At 47.2% G+C, this 25,153-nt stretch overlaps 1 protein-coding gene and 1 long non-coding RNA gene across 6 annotated transcripts in view; one reads left to right on the top strand and one right to left on the bottom strand.

Annotated features, from left to right (window-relative positions):
- Positions 1-238: 238 nt before the first annotated feature.
- Positions 239-25,153, top strand: part of RALGDS (ral guanine nucleotide dissociation stimulator) — a 54,656-nt gene continuing 29,741 nt past the window's right edge. Inside the window, exon 1 of one of the 5 annotated variants that reach the window (XM_039323068.1) lies at positions 239-271. In XM_039323068.1, the coding sequence (XP_039179002.1) occupies positions 254-271 (18 nt within the window). In that variant the 5' untranslated portion in view covers positions 239-253. Of the gene's footprint in view, positions 272-4,953; positions 5,280-11,591; positions 12,137-16,649; positions 16,992-25,153 lie in introns of those variants that run through there. The other 4 variants (XM_039323064.1, XM_039323067.1, XM_039323063.1 and 1 more) reach the window with 4 other exon arrangements.
- Positions 2,560-4,847, bottom strand: LOC120298895. The gene is made up of 2 exons (XR_005554254.1): positions 4,659-4,847; positions 2,560-3,004 (listed from the first exon to the last, which is right to left on the bottom strand). It is a non-coding gene; the product is annotated as an uncharacterized LOC120298895 (long non-coding RNA).

Here is a 25,153-nt window from a genome sequence, read left to right as displayed (position 1 = left end):
TGTAGGAAGCCGGGATTATTATGGGCTTGGCCAGCTGCTAAACAGCTCCGCGCTGGCGGCGGCGGCGCTTGCTTGGCCAGCCTTGCGCTCCTCCACCCGCCGCCGCTGCTTCCTTCTTCTCCTCCTCCTCCTCCTCCCCTTCCTCTCCTAGCGGCTCTCCAAACCCCCTCCCCCCGCCTGGATCGAGCCCCCCACCCTCGCCCCCTCCCCCTTTCTCCTCGCCCGGCTCCTTAGAAACGATGCGCGCAAAACCATGATGCTGGAGAGCCAGGTAAGGCGCGCGGCTGGCCGGGAAGGGCAGGGCAGGTGGCAGGGCTGGGGAGCTGCGTCCTCACGACCCTGGCCTTGTTTTGGGGGGGTGGGGGTGGGGAAAACGCTCGGGAGGTTTGCCCCCCCTCTCCACTCTCGGCTTCCCCGCGGGAGGAATCGCCTTCCCCTCCCACCTGGCCCCTAAGCTTGGCTTGGCACGTATGAATGCAGCTGTTGGAGGGCACCGGGGAAGCCCAAATTCGCCTCTGAGAAAGGAGTGGGGGTGGGGGCAGATCTGGAGGCTAGAAAGGTCCCCTCCGAACAGGGGAACTGGGAAAGGGAACTGGGACCCAGTCTTAGCCACACCACTCACGTTCCTAAGGATTCCTTAGAACAAGCTTTAATGGGGGTGTTGAAAAGCAAGGGACACCCCCCCCATAAACACACACACACACACACACACACACACACATATACACAGAGTGGTCATTGAGGATGTTGGTGAGGTGGGCTAGATGATCCTTAGAGAGGCTTTCCCACGCTGAACTGGGATGATATTTCCAGTCTGTAGAAATAAGGAGGAACTGGGCCACCTTCATTTTTAAGCCCAGGGATCAGCCTCAATGCTCAGCCTTTGTTGTTCCACAGTGACACCCCCCCCCAAACCTGGGAGGATCAGTCACGATGCCACTGAATCATTAAAATTATGGGTTTTCTGGGGGAAAAGATTGCGAAAGGAGGGGTTTTTTTCCCCTCTGCCACAGAGCGTGAAAAGTGAGGGGTGTCTGAACAGGTGCTGGGGGCGCCCCGCGAACACCCAACCCTGGTAGACAGCCACTACTTGGGGGTGGGGGACAGGATTTCACAATTGGGACGATGGAAACAAGACCTCTGATTTAGTTTTGGGGAGCAAAGAACCTGAACGCGCTATTGAGCCCACATTTTTTGTCGCTAAGCGAGACAGCCGTCCAGTAAACTTTGCGCGTTTTACGACTTTGATGCAGTTAAATTCTCAAGCTTAGGAATGCAAAGCCGGTTCCTTCCCACTTTTGCACCGCTTCGTGATGGAGTAAGAATTACCTTGGAAACGTGCGTTGGCTGGTTAGCTAAATCTTGAATTTGGCTTCCAGATGGATGGGAAACTTGGACGCCACAGATATTATTTCTTTTTTTTTCCCCTTCAAAGTTGATGCACAAAGAACCCCACCCATAAAGAGATGCTTTCTTGTGGGGGGGTGGTAAAAGGGAGTTCAGCTGTTTTTTGTTTTTTTTTCTTGGCTTAGCCAAATAAGCACCTTGGCTGCTGACATCAGCTAGAGCCAACCTGGGCCTGTGTTGACTTGTGTTATGCTGTGTCTGCACAGGGCAAAACGGCACCACCAGGGTTTAATTTCGGCTGTAAAAACAAACTGCATTGGTGTCTGGGATCTCGGTCTGGGCTTTGCAGCTGGGAAGGGATGAGTTGCTGATGGCATCAGAGAAAACGTTCTCGTTGACAGGGACCTTAGAGGTCTTCTAGTCCAACCTCCTGCTCAAGCAGGAGACCCTATGCCATTTTAGACAAAGGGCTGTCCAGTCTCTTCTTGAAAACCTCCTGTGATGGAGCAACTTCTGGAGGCAGGTTGTTCCGCTGGTTAATTGTTCTCACTGTCAGGAAGTTTCTCCTTAGTTCTAGGTTGCTTCTTTCCTTGATTAATTTCCATCCGTTGCTTCTTGTCCTGCCTTCTGATGCTTTGGAGAACAGCTGGATCCCCCTCTTCTCTGTGATACCCCTCAAATATTTGAAGACTGCTGTCATGTCACCCCTAGCCCTTTTCATTAGACCTTCTCCTCCTTTGACTAGACTTTTGAAAGGTCTTTCTTTGACCCGGCTCCTTTGGTGTCTGAAAGGGTGAGAGAAGTGGCGGGTGCGGGTGCTTATGTGTAAAGGCTGGTGGTGAGTCACTAGTATCTAGTATCTATATTTTAACTTCAAATGGTCACTAAACAAGTGATAGTAAGTCGAGAGGAACTACCTGTAATATTTTCAACAAACCGGACCCCCCCTTTTTGCCCCGTTCTTCCTGATCCGGCCAGGAGGTGGCGCCCGGGCCGCGTGGCGTAGATGCAAAATACCTCCTAAAAAAGAACAATTTGTTCTGACATTTTATAATGACTAAATACTTGGGGAGACAAGAGGCTCGTGAATCATCACCATTTTGTACTTCTGGCTCCTTCGTAGTAGCTGAAACTCTCTGCATTTCACATCATGCCTTTCTGCTCCCAGCTCAACCCCGAAACTGGGATGTATATTTATTTTATTTTATTTTATTTGTGGCAAGCTTGATCGACACAGAGCAGCATCACCCAACGGCAGTGGATCTGAGCCGGCTGGGATTGGCTGACTCACAGGTCATCCTCGGCTTACGAGCCCCCCCAACTGAGCCCCAAAATGCGAGACCTTTCTTGCCGCAGAATTAAAATCAAGCCGTCGCAACGGTGCCCTTGGGATGCAGACTAAAGTTTCCCTCGGAGTTGAAAGAAAAGGGCATTATAAAAAGACTCTGCCAGCTTCCTCTTTTTGTTTTCAACTTTCCAGTCTACTCTCAAAGTTGGGGGGACTTTCCTGGAGTTTCCCTGATGGAGTTTCCTGGAGCTCGGGCTGGTTTCGTCTTCAGAAGATTGAGTTTGTGATCTCTTGGCTGAGAGAGGCCAATCCTGTTTCGTTTTTCTGAGATAAGCCAAGGATGGTTATCTGCTGCCATCTTCTGCCCACCTAAAGCATGTGAACATCCAAGAGAGGAAGGGGGGGGGCAGAAGGATAATAATAATGAAAATTTAAAATCATAGCTTCGCAGTGCAAACGGAAAAACAGCCCCGGATGAGCCCGGCGTGGCTGTTTTTGCAAAAGAGCAAATGTAGGTAACGTGTTGGAAATATATACATGTTGAAAGAATGATCTGTTAAGGTGGTCCTCTACGTATGACTTTGGCTTTGCTTGCCAAAAGGCGATCACAGGAGCCTTTTAGAATAGAATAGAGCTGGAAGGGACCTTGGAGGTCTTCTAGTCCAGCCCCCCGCTCAAGCAGGAGAACCTATACCATCTCAGACAAGTGACTGTCCAGCCTTTTCTTAAAAGCCTCCAGTGATGGAGCGCCCGCGATTTCTGGAGGCAACTTCTGTTCCACTGGTTAATTGTCCTCACTGGGACACTGGGACCGTCATAAGTATGAAACAGCTGCCAAGCGTCTGAATTTTGATCGCATGTTCATGGGGGCGCTGCAACCGTCGTAAGTGTGAAAAATAGGTCATACGTCACTTTTTTCAGTGCGGCTGTAACTTTGAATGGTCACTAAAAGAACTGTCGTAAATCGAGAACTACCTGTATCAGTAGTCAGAGGCATCCGAAAGTGGACTTAAATGCCAAATCCAGTCTAAACATCTGGCTGGGAAGGAAGGAAGGAAGGAAGGAAGGAAGGAAGGAAGGAAGGAAGGAAGGAAAGAAAGAAAGAAAGAAAGAAAGAAAGAAAGAAAGAAAGAAAGAAAGAATCAGGTTTCTCCAAATGATAAGCTCATTTGAAGGAAGGTCATATGCAGCTATCCCAAACCCTGAGCACACATTTATTGTTTTTTCTTTTAAATAGCTCTGTTTTTGCCCACCTACAAAGTGCCAGGATCCCGCTGATTTTACTCCTCAACCGAGGATTTATTGCCTCGCTTTCTTTTCCAGTTCTGAGCCTGGGTTTGGCCCTGGGTCAAAGAAAATATTTTTCAGGCTGCAGAGTTGACGTCAAGAGCTGCGAGGTGACTCCCTGGCCAAACTCCGAGGCTTCGTTTTGATTTCTCCCCAGAGGGAGATGAACAGGAGGAGTTGATCTAGATATAGAATTACAAAGTGAGAAAAGCAAGTGGACTGGCACTGAGGCAGCTCCTGGCAATGTGTTTACCAGGGACTAGAAACCATTGCTTGCATTGGCACACGAGCACTTACGTTTTTCTCCCTGTAATTTTAGGCAGAGCAGACTCAGTGGAGATACAGAATTATTTCAGGCTGCAGACTGGAATTGGCTAAGCCCTTGACAAAGGAAACAATCCTCGCGTGTAGAAAATAAAAGTTGTCAGGGGGAATGGGCCCATTTTCCTGATGACTAGTTTTCTCTATGCAGGCTTTTAAAAAAAAAGATAGGTAAAGATAAAGATAAGATCTATCATAATTGTGATGTGCGGAAAGAGGGGAGGAAGGAAGGAAGGAAGGAAGGAAGGTAAAAGGGGAAGGAGAGAAAGAAGATAAAATGAGGTAAGGAAAGAAGGAAGATAAAAGGGGAAAGAAGGAAGGAAGGAAGGAAGGAAGGAAGGAAGGAAGGAAGGAAGGAAGGAAGGAAGGAAGGAAGGAAGGAAGGACCAAGCACCAAAAGATTGTGTGAATGTACCTGTTAGGGCTTGTCTTGTCTTGCCCGAAGGGGTGGCCTGCCTGTTTCCCAAACGAATTATCAGGTTTTGAAACGGTGGTTCGCATTTTGCCCTTCTTCTTACGCTGCTGTTTGACCCTCATCAAGCTGTGATTCAATCTGACGTTCTTTCTTACCTTCGGCTAACCCGCGTGGCATCAACGCGGGATGTTTGCGGCAGGTTTCAACACAACCAGGTCAACAGTCCTGGTTGGCAAGTTTTCCCAGCTCCTCCCAGTTACAGCTTATTCCCGCTTCAGGTCACAGGAAAGGCAGGGCGGCGTGTCTTCTCGTATTTCCTCCAGGTGAGGCCAGGCAGGTGGGAAGGGAGCGCAGCGCACAGAGAGGCGATGTCGCTCAAAATTTGGGCCGCAGAGCAGCCATGAGGAACATCTGGGAGTTTTGGGAAAGATGGCAAATATTCTTAACGGGGGCCAGGGAGAACGCAGCGGACAGGCTCGAAAGAAGCCCCCTCAAGCTCCCGGCCGGCGAGGGGCCAGCAAGTCTCTGTCCCTTGATGTCTCTAAGGAGAATTTGGAGCGGCCACAAAGTCAGGTTGGTCGGTTCTGCTCAACTCGTTTCAAGCCCTGGTCTTCTGGAAAGGTGCGTTGCAATTCTTGCATTAATAAAGGAGAATGTTTGTAGCAGCTCAGGGCTGAGATGAGGGGGGGGGGTCCTTGTGGCTCTCTGAGCTGGGTGGTTTTCTTGCCGGACGTTTCATGACCCAACCAGGAGGAAGATTGTGGGGTCGTTGATGCTCTCTGAGCTTCCTTGCAGACGTTTCATGACCCAACTAGGTCGCATCATCAGTGATGGGAGGTTGTGGAGGAGGAGGAGAAGGTCTGAGCTTGGTTGCTTTCTAGCAGATGTTTCATGAATGAGGAGGAGGAGAAGGAGGAAGAGGAGGAGGAGGAAGGAGAAGGGGGAGTCCTTGGTGCTCTCTGAGCTTTCTTGCAGACTTTTCATGACCCAACTAGGTCACATCATCAGTGATGGAAGGTTGTGGGGTTGGAGGAGGAGGAGGAAGATTGTGGGGTCCTTGATGCTCTCTGAGCTTGGTTGCTTTCTAGCAGATGTTTCATGAATGAGGAGGAGGAGGAGGAGGAAGGAGAAGGGGGAGTCCTTGGTGCTCTCTGAGCTTTCTTGCAGATGTTTCATGACCCAATAAGGAGGAGGAAGAAGGGGAAGGGGGGGTCCTTGCTACTCTCTGAGCTCTGTTGCTTTCTTGCCCACGACGTTTCATGGCCCAAACTAGGCACCTTCATCAACACATGTTATCTGCTTTGGGTAATGAAATGTCTTCAAGAAAACAACTCAACTCAGAGAGCACCAAGGCACCCTTCAATTCTCGCATCATCCAACCTTGGGTCTACAAACAAGGATTAAGTGTGGCTCTCAGCACAATAGTTTTTTTTTGGGGGGGGGGAAAGGTAAGATTTGAAAGACGATGTGTACCACCCAACTCTGTTTACACAACACAGCTCCCCTGGATCCTGAAAGGGCCAGTTGGGGGACTGCACTCGTCCAAGGCTAAGGTCTCAAATTCGAGAATGTACTTGCTGGGACTTGGCTTGGCCCGGTTCAAAGGGTGGTGGGCCCGTTTTCTCTCTCGCTGTCCCTCTGCACCCTCCCCCTGCTTGCTCTCCCCCATCAGAAAGAGATTCTTCCTGAGCTCTCCGTTTGGATGGACAGCCAAAGAGAGTGTGGAATAATGGAGAAAGGATTGGCAGGGGGCTGGACTAGAAGACCTCCAAAGTCCCTTCCAACTCTGTTGTTCTGTTATTCTGTCCTGTTATTCTGCCAGCAAGAGTCCTTGCTGAAAACCCTTTTCCCCTGAAAGAAATTATGCACGGGGAGTCCACTGAAACTATCCTATCCTTTTGCATGATTTCAGAAAACACCCAGAAGCTATTAGCTTGCAACTCTGGGGAGTTAGAACGGTTATTTCTTTGAATAACCTAATCAACTGGGAAAGAAAGAGAGTGACATCAGCGATGGGGATTAAGCAAGAGGCAAATAAAAAAATTAGGTTCCCCAAGCTCCACTTTCTGCTCGTTAATTAAAAAAAAAATCAGATTGGCAGTTCGGTTTTTTAATTCAGGTTTGAACATTCAAATTGCCAATGGGGTTGCTAAACGTGGCTTTGATGCCACAGTCTCCGTCCTGTGAAGGCGACAATTTTAACGTTTGGCAGCAGGTAAGAAGACTGTTTGATGGGAAAAAGAGAAGCAGGGATGGTTTGTTTCATTTCTCTGGGGTTGACAGCTAGTTCTCCACTTACGCCCGTCCGTTTAGCGACTGTTCAGAGTTACGACGATTCTGAAAAAAAACCTGACTTATCATCAGTTCTCATACTTAGGACTGTTGGGAGCTATAGCTTTATAAAGTTTGGCAGTAGGGAAGAGGATACCTTGATGAAAAAAAGCGCAGAGAGTATGGGAGCCTCAACATACGACCTTTTGTTTAGTGACCGCTCAAAGTAACGACGATGCTGAAAAAAAAGTGACTTAGGACTGGACTGTTGCAGCTATATTTTTTAAAAAGTTGGCAGTGGAAAGGAAGATCGTTTGATGGGGGGGGGAAACAGAAGCATGGATAGTAGGTTTCATTTGTTTGATGTTTATAGCTAATCCCTGACTGACAACGCCTTCCATTGAACATCTTCTCTTGCAAAAAAAAAATAATAATAATAAAAGGTGAAAACTCTTATTTATCTCAAGCAGAGAAATCAAAAACCTTTAAATTTAATCAGTTGGGTAGGAGGGATAGCTTCAGGCCAAGCATCACAGTTCCCCTTCCCATCAATGGATGGGGTCTCTCTCTCTCTCTCTCTCTCTCTCTCTCTCTCTCTCTCTCTCTCTCTCTCTTTCTCTTCCTCCCCTCCCTCCCTCTCTCTCTCTGTTTGTGTGTGTGTGTGTGAGAGAGAGAGGGAGAGAGAGAGAGCTTGCTTTCATGGCGTGTTAACCAGGTCAATTGAAGGCTCAATTCACGCCGTGCCAAGCTTGATCAATGTTCCCCTTGGTGAAATTCAGGCACAAAGCTGTTGTTAGATTCCAGGTCAATGCCTTCTGTAAACCTAGAGAAACAACGTAGTAGATCGGTAACCAGGTTAATGAGCTGAATGTGTGAAGGATCCAATTCTAGTTTTTTCAGGCTACCAAAAGCCTGGGGAAACACTTGACTTCTCGCCCGTCATCTTGAATTTTGAGCTGTTTTGAATAACCCTGCGTACATTTTGGGTTTTCCCAGTCTCTGACATGTTGCACAGAGAACCCCCCCACAGGCCAGAAGTCATGATGGCTTAGAGGTATAAACCAAATTTCGGAGGCTGATTTGATGCCGTTAAAGGATACAAACGCTCTGAGTTTGCACTGCGTACTACTTCCGAGCAATTTTCCCCCCTTGCACGCGCACGAGGGTCGTCCCCGGCCCCATCGTATGCTTTGTAAGCATGGCAACGTTGCATGGGGCCGTCTCCATGGCAACCGTGTGTGGTACCCAGCACGAAAGATGGAGAAGGATGGGGAAAACCCGTTGCTGAATTGTTTCCCCCCCTCCCCCATTTTACAACCTAATCTGACAGCGTCCTGTTTAGTTCAGTAATATTCAGGGGACGGTTATGAAAAATGCCGAAAGCTGCAGATCTCTTTGATGGACTGGCAAATTATCTTTCTGGCTTTTTTGCAATTAGGCAGTTGGGGTAAATAATGTTCCCCATTTTGAACACAAATCTGTTTGCTTTATCTTGCAAATTGCAGCCCTTGTCGTAAAATAAAACAAAATAGCAATAACGAAACTCGACAGGTGGATAAAAAAGGTCAAATCCAATCCAAACCTCCGACTGACTGGGCAATGAAGCATAAGAATACCTCAGTCAATTGCAAAAGGCAGCTTCACTTGGAACAGCTTACATCCTGCATTAATATCGGTAACCCCATCCAACGTCCACATCTGCTTATCCCAGGTCCTTGGGAAGAAGGCGATAGGCGGGCAAAAATGCCAAATTCAGTCTAAACATTTGGCTGACTGGGTGCCGAACCGTATAAATAATGCACAATGCAAATTAGAGCCTTTGCAATATAGATAAGCGAAGAAGAACAAAATGAAGAAGCTCAAGTGCTTGGGGACTTTAGAATTCAGATAGACACATAACACCGAAGATTTAACGACTGTGGATAAGAAAGACACACAAAAAAAGTCTGGATGGTGGAGAGAGCGAGAGCGGAACAGAAGGAAAAAGAACTGGGAGGGAAAAAATCACAAAATAAAAAGAAATGCAAATAGAAGTAGAATGACTGTGGCAAAAGAAAGCCGAGGCAGCGCCAATAGTGTTAGGCGCCTTGGGTGCAATCCCAAAACATCTGGAGCATCAATTGAGCACCATTGGCATGGACAAGCTCCCCATCAGTCGATTGGAAAAGGCAGCTTGATTCAGCTTGATGGACAGCCATTTGTCTGAGATGGTATAGGTTCTCCTGCTTGAGCAGGGGGCTGGACTAGAAGACCTCCAAGGTCCCTTCCAGCTCTATTCCAACCATTTCCAGGATTTTATTAAACGCCACCACCATTCCTGGTTTCCCCCCCCACTCCTTCCCAGAACCAATTTTAAAAACTGCTGAGAAATAGAAACCAGAAATAGCTGTACAATTGCTTTTTTTTTTTTTTTTCCAATGCAGTTATCTCTTTGAGAGGCCGTTTCGATCATCATTTTTTACTTCTCATTTTTCGGTGAGCCGAGCGCCAACTTGACAAACTCAGCCGGGCTCTTTGGCACTGTTCGGATTTTTGAATGACTTCTCTCTGGAAATCTCCCCAGAGATTGGAGAGAGAAGGAAACAAAACAACAACAACAACAAAAATCCAGATAACGCCCCACAAGCGAGTTTTTCTGAGTAATTGGGAGTTTGTGGTGCAGTTCCAGCCAGGGCTCTGTCGCCAACTTGCTTTTTCTCACAGTCTTAAAAACAAGAGAGAGATAATTTCCTCCACCTCTTGATTTCCATCTTTTTTGCAGTTAATTGCACGCGAATGGTTTGATGATCCTGAATGTGGCTCCTTGGCCATCCCAGGTTGTTCTTGTGTGCTGAATGTCTCAATTTCCTTTGGAATGAACGGATGTTTAGAGTGGCCACATCCTGCAAACTCCATTCTCTGTTGGTTTGGGGTGGGGAAACTTCCTTCTTGTGTACCCCCCCCCGCCTGTCCTGTTGCTGGATTTAAACTGGGTTAAAGCGGATCGGAAACTGCCCGTGGATTCCAAACAATGCTAGTTTTGTTGTTCTTGGCCCAGAAAGCCAGAGAACGGCGCTGGGAGGAGAGACAGCGCAGTGCAAATGATGGGCAAATAGAATTGCACCTTCCCATTTTGCAAGTGGGTGTGTTTGGAGACACGTTGTGTTGCGTTGTGTTAGGGCAGAGTAGTCAAATCTGCTCTGTTTACACTGCATTTGGAGTTATTCTGCCAATTAGTGCAAATGTGTGCCTGCCAAGGCGGGTGGTGAGGCTCCATTGCTAGATTAATCAACTCAAAGCCAGTGGATTGATTGATGGATGCATCTAAAAACTCAGCACCCAGATCTCTGGCTCTTCTTTTCCTTTGCTCCCGTTACCAATAATGTGTGTCTTTTTTCCAAGTGCTAATTCTATATTTGCCCGGCGAAAGCTTGCTTTGATGTCCCCTTCTCCGTTCTGATCCCCTCCTTTATTTTTTTTTAAATTATTATGTTATTGTTATTATTTAAGATGTAAGCTTCAATTCGATTCATAGTCTGGGGCTGGTTAAAACTTAACAGTTCAAGTCTTAACCGAGAACTTAAGAGCTGTTAAGGTAATGTCTGAATATATATGGCAGCTCCAAGTAAGGTGGGTTTTTTTTTTTTTTTTTTGCAAAGTTAGGATATTCAGGTCTGATAAGTTCAAAATTTTCACGGATCTCGGCAGCCCTTGGAGTGTTGCTCCAAGAGCTCCTATTACTGTTGGCAAAAACGTTCCTCCCCAATTGCTCAACTTCAGTTTGCAAATTGCCATATTTTGGTGTGTTTTTTTCTAGCTGTTTCTCCTCCATTCATGCATCCCCAGGTACTGCCGTATCAACGAACCAGCCTTTTTTTTTCTTTTCCACAATAGTGGTGTCAGGCATGTTGTGGGCCAGACATCTGTCTATTTGGATCCGAAATAATAATATTTTGTTTTATTTATTTTTTATAATGTTATTATTTTGATCCCATTTTGAAATCATCCGTCTCCCTCACAAGAGACTTGAGGAAGAACTGCCCTCCTTAAAAAACCACCAATGAAGAGGTGGTCTCATTAGGGTGGGCCACAATGCCTCCCACCCTAGAGAGAACTATCTCTCTTTTTCTCTCCCTTTTTCTCTCTTTCTCTCTCCCTTTCACTCTCTCTTCCTTTCTGTCTCCCCGTCTCTGTTTTTCTTTCTCTCTTCTTTTCTCTCTCCCCCTCTCTCTGTCTCTTTCTCTCTCCCTCCCTTTCCCTTTCCTTCTCTCTCCCTTTCCCTCTCTCCCTTTCTCTCCCCCGTTTTCTCTTTCTCTCTTTCTTTTTCTCTTTCTCTCTCTCTTCCTTTCTCTCCCCCTTCTCTCTGTCTTTCTCTGTCTCTCCTTCTCTCTCCCTTTCTCTCTCTCTCTCTTCTTTTCTCTCTCCCCCCACCCTCTCTCTCTTCCTTTCTCTCTCTCTGTTTGGCAGAGGGGGATGCCCAGCATAGGATCTTCCTGCAGAAATGCAGAGCTAAGGAATATGAATTCAGGTTTCCCACCCCTGCCGTACCCTTGATGCTGAGGGAGGGCGTTCTCCTTGCCAGCAAGGAGGGGAATGAGCTGGAGGGAGGGTGGGGAGGGGGGGACAGAGAAGGAGAACGTGGCTGCGTCAACCTCCTCCTCCTCCTGGACCCTTTTTGTGCTTTCTCTGCCATGGATGACTGCAGACTCCCACCCTTGCAGTAGCCGGCTCCAGCCGACCGAAAGGAAGGACCTGTTGTGTTTGGGGGAAAGACGATGCACAGAGGCTCAGCCTCAGCCCCCAGCCTTTGGGGGCAGCGGGGATCATCGGGGGAAGCCCAGCCGTCGGGAAAGCAGGTCAAGCCCCAAAGGAGGCGTCTGCCTTGCCTTGCCTTGCCTTGCCTGCCTGCCTGCCAGAGGCGGGGACGGGATCCCTGATGATCCACAGCCTGGCCACGCAGACGGAAATGGCTCTCTGATGCTGCCTGTGGGATCACCCTGGAGAGCTTCTCCTGCGGGGCTTGTTTGTGACCAACCTGTTCCAGGGGCGCTGAGACCAGGGAGGCGGCTCCACCCGCCAGGAGTCAGCAGCCAGGTGGGAGCAGAGCTTGGCGTGGGCCGGTCAGCCTGAGGATGGAGAGCAAGCCTCTGTTCAGCATGCAGAAGGCGCTGGTGCAGCCGTTCCAGATGTGCATGTTGGATATCCCCTTGAGCGTGCAAGACGACGATGTGAGTAGCCAGCCACAGGGCGGCGGCGGGGGACGGTGGTGGGGAGGATTTAGGCAAGGGGAAGCCTGGGACCAGGTTTGGGGCAGGGGGCTGTCTCCCCCCCCATTCCCCCAGATCCTTCACGCTCCTGCCTGCCAGAGAAGTTTCCCTCCCGCAGTTGTCCTTTGTTCCTATCGTGCTTCTGCAGCTGACCAGCATTTCAACTCGCTTGGCTAAAGGGTTTTTTTTTCTTCCTGGCAGGGTTTTGCCACCATTCACACAACCCCAGACTCTGCCAAACAGGCGCCTCGCCTTGCCTGGAGGCCCCGACACCGCCAGGAAGCCCTCAAGGGAGAGGCTAGGATGGGGTCCTGGGCGCAAGAGGTCTCTCTTCGTAGGCGCGGCGTTGGGCTTGTCTTTATTTTATTTCACTGATCAAATTTACAGGCTGCCCGTCACACCTGGAGCTAGCTCCAGGAAGCCTCCGCCAAAGGGAACTAACTGCACTTGGGGATACTCCCAGTCTGGTTCCAGGGATTTCAGTCTGCTTCTTAATTGCCTTCCACACAAACAAACACCCAGGGATTAAAATTCCCTGCAAAAAAAAGAAAATAATCCAGATTGTGACATGGGAAATCCTGATGGAGATCTGTCTCGGGAATTTTTTTTTTTTTTTTGGCCACTCCTGGCTGAACGTCCCTTTCAGCGGACTTTTTTCCCAAGCTCTTCCTGGAGGAGCCCATATTGGGATTTTTGGGGTTCAAAGCAGGGACACGGCCAGGGAGCCTTGGCATCTGGGCTTGCCCTGGGGAGGAGGGGGGGCTTCAAACCCCAACCCCCCCTGTGCAGGATGTACTGGAAAAATGCAGTTTTAGCCCGGGGAATAGGATTGTGAAAAAGATCCAGGTATTGCAAGGAAGGTATGCAGATGATCTTCAAGGGTTTCCTGCCTGAGCAGGGGGTTGGACTAGATGACCTCCAAGGTCCCTTCCAATTTGAGGATGATGATGATGGTGATGTTATGACCACGACTGAGAGCAGAACTTCTGTTGCCAAGTGAGACACTGAAGTGAGTTCTGCTCCATTTTACGTCCTTTCTTGCCACAGTTGTTAAGTGAATCCCTGCAGCTGTTAAGTGAGTAACATGGTTGTTAAGTGAATCCTGGCTTCCCCCATGGACTTCGCTCGTCGGAGGGTCACCAAAGGGGTTCACGTGTCCCAAGGGGATGCTGTGACCGTCATAAGTATGAGTCAGTTGATCAACAGTGCTGGAACGGTTGTAAGTGCGAGGACTGGGCGAAAGTCGCTTTGCTCCGTGCCGTCACAATTTCAAACCGTCGCTAAATGAGCAGAAGCCGAGGACGATCTGCAACATCTGGATTTACTGATTAACAAGGGCAGGAGATCAAGAGTGGTTTTTAAGGGTTGTGTGGTTGTAACTTGAGGACTACCTGTGAATTGTGAGTTTCGTTGTCCACATTTAGGTTGTTGTCAACCTGGACACTTAGTGGACGTAATGACCTTGCCTCCAGAAGTGGTGGGTGCTCCATCACTGGAGATTTTGAAGAAGAGGCTGGACAACCATTTGTCTGAAACGATAGGCTCTCCTGCCTGAGCAGGGGGTTGGACTAGATGACCTCCAAAGTCCCTTCCAGCTCTGTTATTCTGGAATTAACCAGTGGAACTGCTTGCCTCCAGAAATGGTGGGTGCTCCAACACTGGAGGTTTTCAAGAAGAGACTGGACAACCATTTGTCTGAAATGGTGTAGGGTCTCCTGCCTGAGCAGGGGGTTGGACTAGATGACCTCCAAGACCTTCAACGCTGTTCTTCTGTGTTTTATGGACTGAGTTGCACAGCATTTGACTCCTTGATGCTGAGTTGGCCTGAGCAGCAATTTTAAAGGATGCCAGCCCAGATCTTCAGCGGCTGCTGAAACGCGGGGATGCGTCTCTGAAAGTTTGATTGTTTTGCCTGGGAGTGAAGAAGATATTGACCCGGCACACAGCTGGAAAGTTCAGAATGTACCCCGGAGCAGAATTTGAATCAAATGAGAAATGTAAATGAAATCTAAGCGAGGACAGTCTGGCCTGGATTGACCAAAAGTGACCCGGCTTAAAGAAAAAGTGTACTGACTGCTTTCTTTTCCTCTTTTCTTTTTGTTTTCTCTTGTCTTCCCCTTTCCCTTCTCTTTCTTCCCTCTTCCTCTCTCTCTTTCTTTTTTTCTCCCTCCCACCTTCCTCTTCTCTCTCTCCCTCTCTCCCTCCCTCCTTTCCTTTCCTTTCCTCTCCTCTCCTTTCCTTCCCTTCCCTTTCTTTTCCTTTCCTTTCCTTTCCCTGTCCCTTTTTTCTCCATTTCTCCTTCTCCATTTCCTTTCCTTCTCAGCAAAGACTTCTCCAAAACCGAGCTGATTGTGCTGATGACCCAGGGAAGTTCTTCTTTTACTAACCCTCAGTTCCCTCTTAGGTGACAGGACAGTTGCAGTCCTAAAGTTACCCAACCAGTTGGGCCTTCAAAGAAAGTCTTGCTCTAAAAATAGACGACTTTCTCCAAAGTTGCAATTAGCAACGCCTCCGGGGCTTCAGCTGGGCATCCCTTGCCAGCTGAGACTGTAGCCGCTTCAAAGCCTCACCTGTTGAGCCACCGCCAAGCACCCTGAACCTGTTTGACTTTGACCTGACTTAGCGTGGTGTCTTTTGTATCCAGGATGTTAACTGGTCAAGCAGGGGCATTTTACAGGCTTCCAAAGTCCAAGACCTCCAAGATCCCTTCTAGCCTTATGATTTCATGAAGTCCACTTCTTGGACTCTTTAGTCTTTGTGTGTTATTGCTGACAAAAAAACAACAACAACCCATGGAAAATGTTTTGCCTTGGGTGCTAAAATCATTTAGCTGTTTTCAGAGTTCTGATCTTCCGGTTTAGATCGCGTTCATGGTACTTCATGTTCCCTGCTAAGCAGCAAACCATCTTTATGGGGTTTGTTTATGAGTTACTACATTAAAAACAAAAACAAAAAAAAAAAAACGGTTGCTTAAAGCAGGATCTGTCTGGACAGAGGACAAGCAGTTAAAACCCGAGGACAATAAAGTAACGGCGATAGGAACTCAACGTTAGAAAGGAATGAGAGAACTGGGAAAAATAAATACATAAATGATAAAACAGGAACACTGTGGCGGAGCGGGATACTGTCCGGTGTTTCTAACAGATTAAGTCAAGGGAAACAAGCTTTTTTCCCCTTTCTGACTTCAGAAAAGACTTTTGAGGCGAATCTGCTGATTTTGGAGCTTAGAAACCCAGAAGGCAGAAGTTGGCAATATCTGCATCGCTCAGAATTTTAGGAAGTGAGGCTCCAGTCTAGGCAGTGAAAACGTGCTGTGGAACATGTCAAGTCGATCCCCAAATGCATTTTACTAGTGGAAAGCTGGCTTGTACAATAGCGGTCCCCAAACCCTGGACCCTGGGCCAACACCGGTCCATGCAAACAAGCGAAGCTCCACCCGCGGGATGCAGGCAGCGCGTGAAACCCCACGGAAAAAACCTCTCTCCGAGGAACCGGTCCGGGCAGCTGTTAAATGAATCGTGCGGTCGTTAAACGAATCCAGCTTCTATTGATTCTGCTTGTGGGAATCAGGCTGGGAAGGTGGCAAATGGGAGATCACGTGATCCCTGGACGCTGCAACCATCGTAAATGTGTGCCGGTTGCCAAGTGCCCGGATTTTTGATCACGTGACTGTGGGGAAATGCAGTGACGGTCATAAGTGCGAGGGCTGGTTGTAAATGACCAGGAAAATTTTTTACCTCCGAATCTCAGGATGATCCTATTAGTCTAAATGTTTTCATTTCATTTATTCCATTCATCTCTTTGTTTGTTTGTTGTTTTCTCCTCCTCTCCTTAAGCCAGAAATACGGCTGGCTTTGCTTTTGCTTCCTTTTGCGACCTTCCGCCAGGTGGTTCGGTAGAGGGATCACTAACGGTCGGGAACCTTGGACTCTTCCTCCACCCAGGCATTCTCAGGGTTAAACTGGCTAGATTACAGAATCACCGAGGTGGAAAGGGACCTTGGAGGTCTTCTAGTCAACCCCCTGCTCAGGCAGGCGAGCCTATATTTTGCACCCAAGAGGCTGTCCAGTCTCTTCTTAAAAACCTCCCGTGATGCTTCCAGTGTTCCAGGAGTGGGCCTTACTAAGCCTTTACAAAGCGTTACTAACACTTCACTTTTTTTTTTAATTGCTGTTGGATGTTAAGCGAATAGCCTACAGAATTTCAATCTTGTGATGGGGTTGGTGAATAGGATAGAATACTGTAGAATAGCCTCAAACAAAACAAAACGGAAAAAAAATAAAACAAAACCAACCATTGAAAACCTCGCCTCTCAGCCTGCAGAGGGCGCCTGGTGGTCTCCTTTCCTTTCCAGTTGCGCGCCGACGCGGAGACGCGCTTACGCGCTTCCCTCCTTCCTTCTTTCTCTCCCCCCCCTCCCCAAAGGAGTGAGTGACATCAGGGCTGCTGGAGGGAGGGGGCGGGCCTCTGCCCGGGGGCGGGGCTCGCGGAAAGCCTGCCGCGCAGCTGGCCGCCCCCGCTGGCAGAAGCCGCGCGCCGGGGACCCCCCAGCCCGTCTCCAAAGCGCCCGGCCGAGCAAACGGAGCCCGGCGGGCGCAGCTCCATGGTGATCCTCATGTGGTCGGAGCTGCTGCCGGAGGAGCGCTCGGCTAGGGCGCTCCAGGCCGGCGGGGGCAGCCCGGAACGCCTCTTCGAGGGCTGCCGCCGGCTTCGCAGCCTCTGGGACGCGGTCAGGCTGGAGGTGGCCGCCGAGGAAGGCAGCCCCGTCGTCTTGCACAGCTTCACCCAGCTGGATCCGGATCTGCCCCCCCTGGAGGTAAAAGACCCTGTGGGAATGCAGACTGGGGCGGTGGGGGGCGCGGAGAGGAGTTGCAAGGAACTTGCAAGGGTTCGCACGACGTGCAAAACCCGGGGTCGGGTCCTCGCTCTTTCCGCGCTGCGCCCGGGGCGCACGCGATGCCAATCCCCCCATCCCCGCGCGCGCGCTTGCCTCTGTTTGTTGGGCCGCTGTGGATGCTGGTGGGGCTGGATGTGTGAATCCGGCTAGTGAGTTGTTTGGCTTGGCTTTGCGGGTCACTTTTTCTGTGACTTGTTTTCCAGGGTTTGGACTAACGGGTTCTCCAGCTGGGGTCCCTTTTGGCTTGAACAAAGAAAGCTTAGGAGTGTCCAATGGACTCGTGTACACACACACACACACACACAGTCTGTCTCTAAAGAGCCACACTTGGCTTTGACTATTCGCATTTTGTGCCTTCAAACATCCCATGCTTCAGCTCCACAACTGTGACTTATTCCTGGCTTGGTCCGAGATAGAAAGTGACAGATGAAGCCGGCCAAGATGAGGGGGTAATTGTTGCACCCCCCCTCAGGTTAACTAGGTTAAGATTTCCCCCCTTGGGTGTTTAATCTGACGAAAAAGCTGCCTGCCCCCTTTAATAAATCCTTGCTGTGGATTAAGTCACATCGTGCCACTTTGTTGGTGGCACACACTTAAATAGGCTTAGCCTGCCTGGTTTACACAGAATGACCCCGAAAGCTGAGCCACAGAACAACAACTGTCGTTTAATCAAACTCTAGCCTAGAAACAGACCTTCCAAATTTTGGAGAATTTACACTTTTTAAAAGATGAGCTGCCAGCGTGGAGGGCTGACAGGGGGACTTAAGGGGGGAGGTTCTAAAGTAAGAAAGGACCCCTGTCCTCCATTTTGCATTGACAGCTTTTGGGGGGGGGAAACGGGATGATGGGCACTGATGATATTACCTAGTTTGGTCATGAAATGTCTGCAAGAAAACCCCCCAGCTCAGAGGGCACCAAGGACCCCACAATCCTCCTCCTCCTCCTCCCCACAAGCCCCTCTCCGTTGTAGCACTGATGTTGTTACCTAGTTGAGTCATGAAATGTCTGCAAGAAAAAACATCAAGCCCAGAGGACACCCAGGAGCACTCCGGGCACCGTTTTTCGGGGAAGGAGGGAGGCGATTTAAACTTTGGAAGACTACAGGCAGTCCTCAGCTTGCAATAATTCATTTAGTGGCAGTTTGAAGTTGCAACGGGGCTGGAAAAAGTGACCTATGACCCTTTTCCCTCCCCCGACAGTTGTGGCATCCCCGGGGTCACGTGATCAAAACTGAGACGCTTGGAAACTGGCATGTGCTTATGACGGTTGCAGCGTCCAGGGTTCACGCGATCCCGTGTGGTCACCTTCCGACAAGCCAAGTCAATAAGGGAAGCCGGATCCCCTTAGCAACTGCGTACCTCGCTTAAGAACCGCAGTGATTCGGTTCCGCTGCGGCTAGAAAAGTTGTAAAATGGGGCAAAACCTAACAAATATCTCTCTTAGCAAACATAAACTTTTTTATGTTTGCTAAGAGAGATATTTGTGGCCGTAAGTCAAGGACTTAGCAGTATTGTATTATAGTCAAGCAAACTAAAAGCCAGATGCAAGCGTTCTTTATGCGCATCGTTATATTAGAAGAAGTGGGAAGTATCTTTGTGTATCTTTGTGTTTTCCTTTTTTTTTCCCTTTATAATTTCTCACCTTATACTTTCTATCCCTATTCTCTTTCTACTCTCCATGGTTCCTCTCAAGGGTTAGTTTTTCTTTTATTCGTATACTTTGTTGAAACATTATTGGAGGGTAAACTTCCCAAGCCTTCCCCATCTTATCTTCCTCCCAAAAGCTCTTAGCTACCTGCTTGTCAGCCGGCTTCTTGTTTGGAAGCAGATGTTTATTCTAGAAGAACAAGGATACCAAACTCAAGCTGTCCTTCGCTCTGTTGAGTTGGTTGCTGGGTGCACAGCCTCTGGGTAAAATCACCGCCTTCCTTATTTGCTTGAGTACAATGTGTGATGATCCCTGGCTCACCCTGCTTGATCTGATTTTTATTTTTATTGTTTAATTTATGCATGCATCCAACCGGGAGGTGAAAAATGTTGGTCGCCTCCCACGCAAACATTTGTTTTCTCAGATCTGGAATGAATGAAATTCACGCAAGGAATTTCTGCGTTCTTGGATTCAAGCCCTGTGCTAGGAATGGTCCTCAGGAAACAATGCAAGCCCTGGTTGTAACTGGAAGTAAAGCTTTATATATCTTGCACTTTGGGGATCTTTCCATCTGCTCTCTTCTGCTTTCCCCAAATAAAATCCAGGGGAGTTAAGAGTTCTCCCCAAGGATTTAGGAGGCCATTTGTGTTTATCAAGATACACAGAAGTCTGTAGCTTGCTCAGCTCCGCGGATATATTAAGGCACACAAATTAGTACCCTGGAATTTCGAGGCAGCTGGTTGGTGATACACAATCCAACGAATAATTCTTGCCATCTGCACAAACGTTGTTGCGTTTTCTTACTGGTGAAAGGCCTGTGAAATGTATGAGTTATTTGTTTGCTTCAGGGCAGAGATGAATTTGAAACTGTGAATGTTGCATATTTTTCTACGCAGCTCAAATACGGAGGTGTAGAGCACATTATAAAATCCAAAATAAAGAATTCACATTGATTTGGCTCCTTGGGAGCTTATGGACCCAAACATAGTTTTATTGGCAAAATTGCCCTTTTTTTAAAAATCCTTTCTTGATTTTTCCTCCAAATATTAATATTGTGTTAAATTTAGGTGAGGGATGAATACATAGGCTGGCAGTATAATAGGATTTAAGGCCACTTTTTTTTGGTATTATTGATTCTTTTGTCTTAAAAAAAATAGAAGGGTTATCAGTCCATACAACTCATGAGTTTTCTAGCACTGAAACCCCATCATGAAACTGATTCTTTCTGGAAAGGCTAATCAAAAACAAAAAGACCACGAAATGCAAAGTAACCAGTGCATGAAAGCAACTTTCTAAATCGGTACTACTTCGTTGAAAACACTGTAGCTATGACTGTAGGCTCAGATTGCATGCTTTTGAACTGCTAGTTAGGCAGGAACTGGAGCAAGGAACGGGTGCTCACTCCATCACACAGTGCTTGGGTCTCGGACGGGGGCTGTCAGCTTCTCAGATGAATGGAATGAGATGGGATAGGACAGGATAGGATAGGAGTAAGAATAGAATAGGGATAGGATAGGATTAGAAATGGAATAGTATAGTATAGGGATAGGATAGGATAAGAATAAGAACAGAATAGAATAGAATAGAATAGAGAATGAAAGAATAGAATAGAATAGAATAGAATAGAATAGAATAGAATATGGAATAGAATAGAATAGAATATGGAATAGAATAGAATATGGAAAAGAAAAAAAGGATGTAGTTTTATCGTGGAGAAACGGAAGGAACAATTTAGGCTTCGCGAGTTAACTCATTTGGGAGCCGAGGATATTAAGGCAGCCAATGAATAATTCCACAAATGCAACATCGCAGCAAAAGTTCTTGATTCTGTCTTGCTCTTTTTTGCATCTGTCTACCAAACAGCAGGAAGGAAGGAAGGAAGGAAGGAAGGAAGGAAGGAAGGAAGGAAGGAAGGAAGGAAGGAAGGAGGGATTCTCAGTCCTTAAATTGGTCCAATAAGGAGGCCATCTTTCATAAATCTCAGCTTATTTCTCCCCTTCCCCATTGACCAGAGTAGCATTGCCTCGGATTTCCTGTTTGGGCTCCAAAGAACTTCAATTTTCTTAGTATTCCCCCCCCCCCAGTTATCTCTTATCCTTCTCAAACCTCTAACCTTCCCTCCCTCTTGGATTTTGCCTCTGATGTGGAGAGGAGGGGGGGGGGAGATCTGCTTCTTGTGGGTGGGCTGGGCCCCTTTCCCCTTATAGGGGGTGTTGAATAAAGCCAAACCCACATCATCTGCTTCCCATTAATTCCTCTTTCTTCAGCCTCAGGAATTGGCAAGAAAAGGAGGGCCCTCAGTTTCAGACATTTGGGGGCTGTGTGTGTGTGTGTGTGTGTGTGTGTGTGTGTGTATTGGGACTGCTGCGTTGCAGAAAGGAGGAAAATATTTTTTTTTTGTCATGGCATTTTTACAGCTGTTGTTCAAAGGGTTATCTCATGCTTTTCCTTCTTTCCCTCCCTCCTTCCCTCCCATTCTCATCTTCCTTCCTTCCTTCCTTCCTTCCTTCCTTCCTTCCTTCCTTCCTTCCTTCCTTCCTTCCTTCCTTCCCATTCTCATTTCCGTTCCTTCATTCCTTCCCTCCCATTCTCACCTTCCTTCCTTCCCCTCCCTCCCTCCCTCATTTCCATTCCTTCATTCATTCCTTCCCTCCCATTTTCATCTTCCTTCCTTCCTCCTTCCCTCCCTCCCTCCCATTCTCATTCTTCTCCCTCCTTCCCTCCCTCTCTCCCTTGATTCCCCCCCCCCTTTTCTCCTTGCTCTAATGTGATCTGGATTGCTTACCATCACCGAAAAGGGATACCATTCTTACTTGGATTAGGTTCAAGGTCCATTTTAACCCAGCATCCTGTTTCCGCTGGGGGCTGGCCAAGGATGATAGGAACACCCTCCCGGCTGGGTTTCTGTTGTTGTGTACTCCTCCAGGAAAAATATTGTCCTCAGAAGAGGGACTTTCTCATTCTTTACAATAGCTTTAATTTTGCTGCTGTAAATGCTTTCCACCGCCCTTTCGGAGAACCGAGAGATCCTTGTCTTGTGGCAGGGAGTTCCGCCAGCAGCAAAGGGAATATATAAAATGCCATCTTCTTTGGCTAGAACTGACGAAATGGGATTTACTAACGTCTCAAATTTTTGTTAGGAAGGGAGAAAAACCCAGTTTCTGCTTCTCCGTGCTTTGCACATTACAAAACTATAAAAGGAACAGACTGCGTTCCCCAACCTTCACCTGTTCGGTATCTATTCCCAGATACTCTCTTATATTTGCCATTTTTACCCTGAATAAAGCTTCTTTTACGACCGTTCGTACAGTACTGCCATAAAAATAAAGCTATTTTTATGGGTTGCCTTTATGACCAAACTGTCCTTGCCGTTTTTCTGCCCTTTCAAATGAGGCTTCTGTGGGGTTTTTTTCCCCGCTTTATTCTCGGACTACTTGAAAATTTCTTCTGAATTTCTCTTGGTGTTTTTCTACTCAGAAGGTTTGCTTTCCATGACTTTTTTTTTTTTTTTTGCCCTCCCTTAAAAGTCTCCCTGCTGTCTGCACGTTCCAATCTGGGGTGGAAAAAAATGCCCAGTTTGGTGTCTTAGAATTGCCAGGTTTTAGAGATGGAAGGGCCACCGAGGTCATCAAGTCCAGCCCTAATTCAGTGCAAGAATCCAGATTAAAACGTCTCGGCCAGCAACGGACATATAGGTAGTCCTCAACTTAACAAAAGATGACCGTTTAGTGACCGTTCCAAGTTACAACAGCACTGAAAAAGTGACTTATGCCTATGTTTCACATTATGACCGTTACAGCATCCCCTTGTGTGGCTTAGCCAGTCCTATTTTATTTTGACTAGTCCTACCTTGCTGGATTGTTGGGGCGACAAAGTGAGCCTCAACAGGGCACATCTGCTTGGCTACAATTTTCAAGCTAAGGACTGATAAAATTACAAAATTGGCCCATCTTTTTTCCTAACCTCGAAGATTTTCCTAACATTTGAAGAGATTATTATTGTTATTATTATTATTTGCCTTCTCTTGTAACTTTAAACCAGTGTTCTCATTTCTGTACTCTGGACTAATCAAGGACTTCAGACCTTTCTATCTCCTGCAGATATATATATATATATATATATATATATATATATATATATATATATATATTCTCTTCTCAAGGCTGAACTTATCCAATTTGGCTTCTTGTCTACTCCCCCGCCCCCCTTTATATCATTTTCATTCTTCTTTGCAATTTTTCTTCTTCTTCTTCGGAGCAGTTCTTAAAATCTGATGCTTAGAAGAGGAACGCCCGACTCATGCAGAGTTTGACTGGGCAGAATAAAACAGCACCGTGATTTTTTTTTCTGGCCTGGCCCAAAAAAGCATAAACAAAGATAAACCCAGCTCGTTTTTTAAACACGCTTTATGGATTACATTGCAATTTGCCAAGTTTATGCAACGCTCAAAACTCCAGAGATTTGATTGGGAACTTATCTCAGCATCTTGTCACTGAAAAAGGATATGATAACCAAATTCACCCTTGGCTGTTTTCCCCAAAATCTCTTAACCTGAAAGAAACTCTGAAGAGTCATTTAAAGGATTATTTTAAACTTTAAAGAGTCATTTTCAATTGGCTGCCTTCAACTATCATTACTGTAGGGTAGCATTATTGTATTATTAATCATTTAGGGTGGCTAATTCAAAGTGACAAAGACACTGAAAAAAGTACCTTTGTAACCCCAGTCCTCGCATTTATGACCGTCGCAGCAGCATCCCCTGCTGATCAAAATTTGGACACTTGGCAACCAGTGTGTATTTACAACAGTTGCAGCATCCCAGGGTCACGTGATCACCATTTGCGACCTTCCCAGCAGTCAGTATGGGGGGGTGAGATTCATGTAATGACCACTTGATTAACTTAACAGCTGCAGTAATTTGCTTATAGTGCCCCCCCCCCCAAAGGGTCATAAAATCAGACAACTGCCTTGCTTAACAACGGAGGTCCCAATTTTTGTCGTAAAACAAGGGCTATCTTCTTTTCCTTCTTTAAAGTTGCAAATTAACACAAACACAAATCACCACACACTGTCTCCCAGCTTCTCTTTGCTCACATCTTTGCTTTTCTCTTTTTGTTACTCTGCTGTTCTTTTCTAATGCTTTGTTGATACACTGTTGGGAGTGTTTTGCTTTTTTGTTCAGAAGAAGAAAAGAGTCATTTAGAAAAGAGGCTGTTTTTTTTTCTCCCCTGGTTACATTAGAACTTTTTTCTGCAAAGCTGCAGAATTTAGCATCCCCTCTTATTTTTTGCTGGCTTTTTTGGGGGAGGAGGGGGGAAAGCAACAACTTTCTGACTTTGAACTGATGAAGAGACCTCCTACTCGTTTAACTTCTGCTGATCTGCAAAATTAATTCTGCCTTGTTGGGATTTTGCTCAGAACATCGTGTTAAAAATTCTCGCTTTCCATTTATGTGTCAACCTCATCAATATTTAAGAGAGTGTATAGTTCCCCTTTATTTTTCCGGTCACTTCCCTGATTGAAAAACTTTTTGAGTTTGTGGTGCAATTCTAAAAAGACACTGTTCTTTGAGGTCAGCCTGCATTTTGGTTACCCACTGACTTCCAAATAGGTGTAAACGGTCAAATTATAATTTCAACTTGAATGGTGGAATTTTGTCATGAGTGTGTCCGCCACCTCTGTCTCATCTACTTACCCACATTCTCCGTTGCTCATATGGACCATTTGCCGATAAACTTTGTTTTACTTGGGAGGTTTTCAAACAAAGACTAGACAACTGTTTGACCAGGATGGTACTATAGAATCTTCTGCTTGTTAACAAACTCGGATGCTGATTTTCCTGTTTTTCTGATCTGAAAGTCTTTGTAGCTGCCGGAAATGGATTTATTTAAATCCCACCCAGCCTGATTAGTCCCCCCTTCTCCCCATCCTCTTCTGATTCTCTGGCTCTTTTGTTCCGCAGTAAGAGAACCAAATCTGGAGATTTATTTGTTTTTTTTCCTTGCTTGCGATTTTTTTTTCCCTCTCTGCTCTCGACCAGCCAGCCCAGCCAACAATTCAGCAAGGGAGGCTTTGCACGAGCTGCGTGCCGGCCCTGGGTACACCAGACAAGGGATCCCTCAGTCCAGCATCACAAAAGGGGTGTTGTCTTGTTTTTGTGTCCTTGCGAGCTCAGCTCCGAGGAGGGCCGGAGGAAATAAAGAGGAGAACGCGGATGCATTCAAGCAACTGCTCTCCTGCGCCAATCCACTTGGCGCTGGCTTCGAGGCCTCGCCATCTTTGCAGGGATTGGTTTGGATTCTAACTTGCTGGCGGGGGGGGGGGGAGCTATTGAAAAAGAAGAAGAAAAGGCTTGTTTCCCCCCCCCCCCCCCAAGCTCTAATGGTGCATCTTGGAAAGCACCCTTCCGTTTTCCTGTTTCCTTGTTTGGCTGG

This window comes from Crotalus tigris, unplaced genomic scaffold (genome assembly GCF_016545835.1).
Source record: "Crotalus tigris isolate CLP2741 ecotype Arizona unplaced genomic scaffold, ASM1654583v1 scf7180000024153.1733885, whole genome shotgun sequence".
NCBI classification, from domain to species: Eukaryota; Metazoa; Chordata; class Lepidosauria; order Squamata; family Viperidae; genus Crotalus; species Crotalus tigris.
Note: the sequence above shows the minus strand (reverse complement) of the source record. Positions and strands in the feature narration are given on the sequence as shown.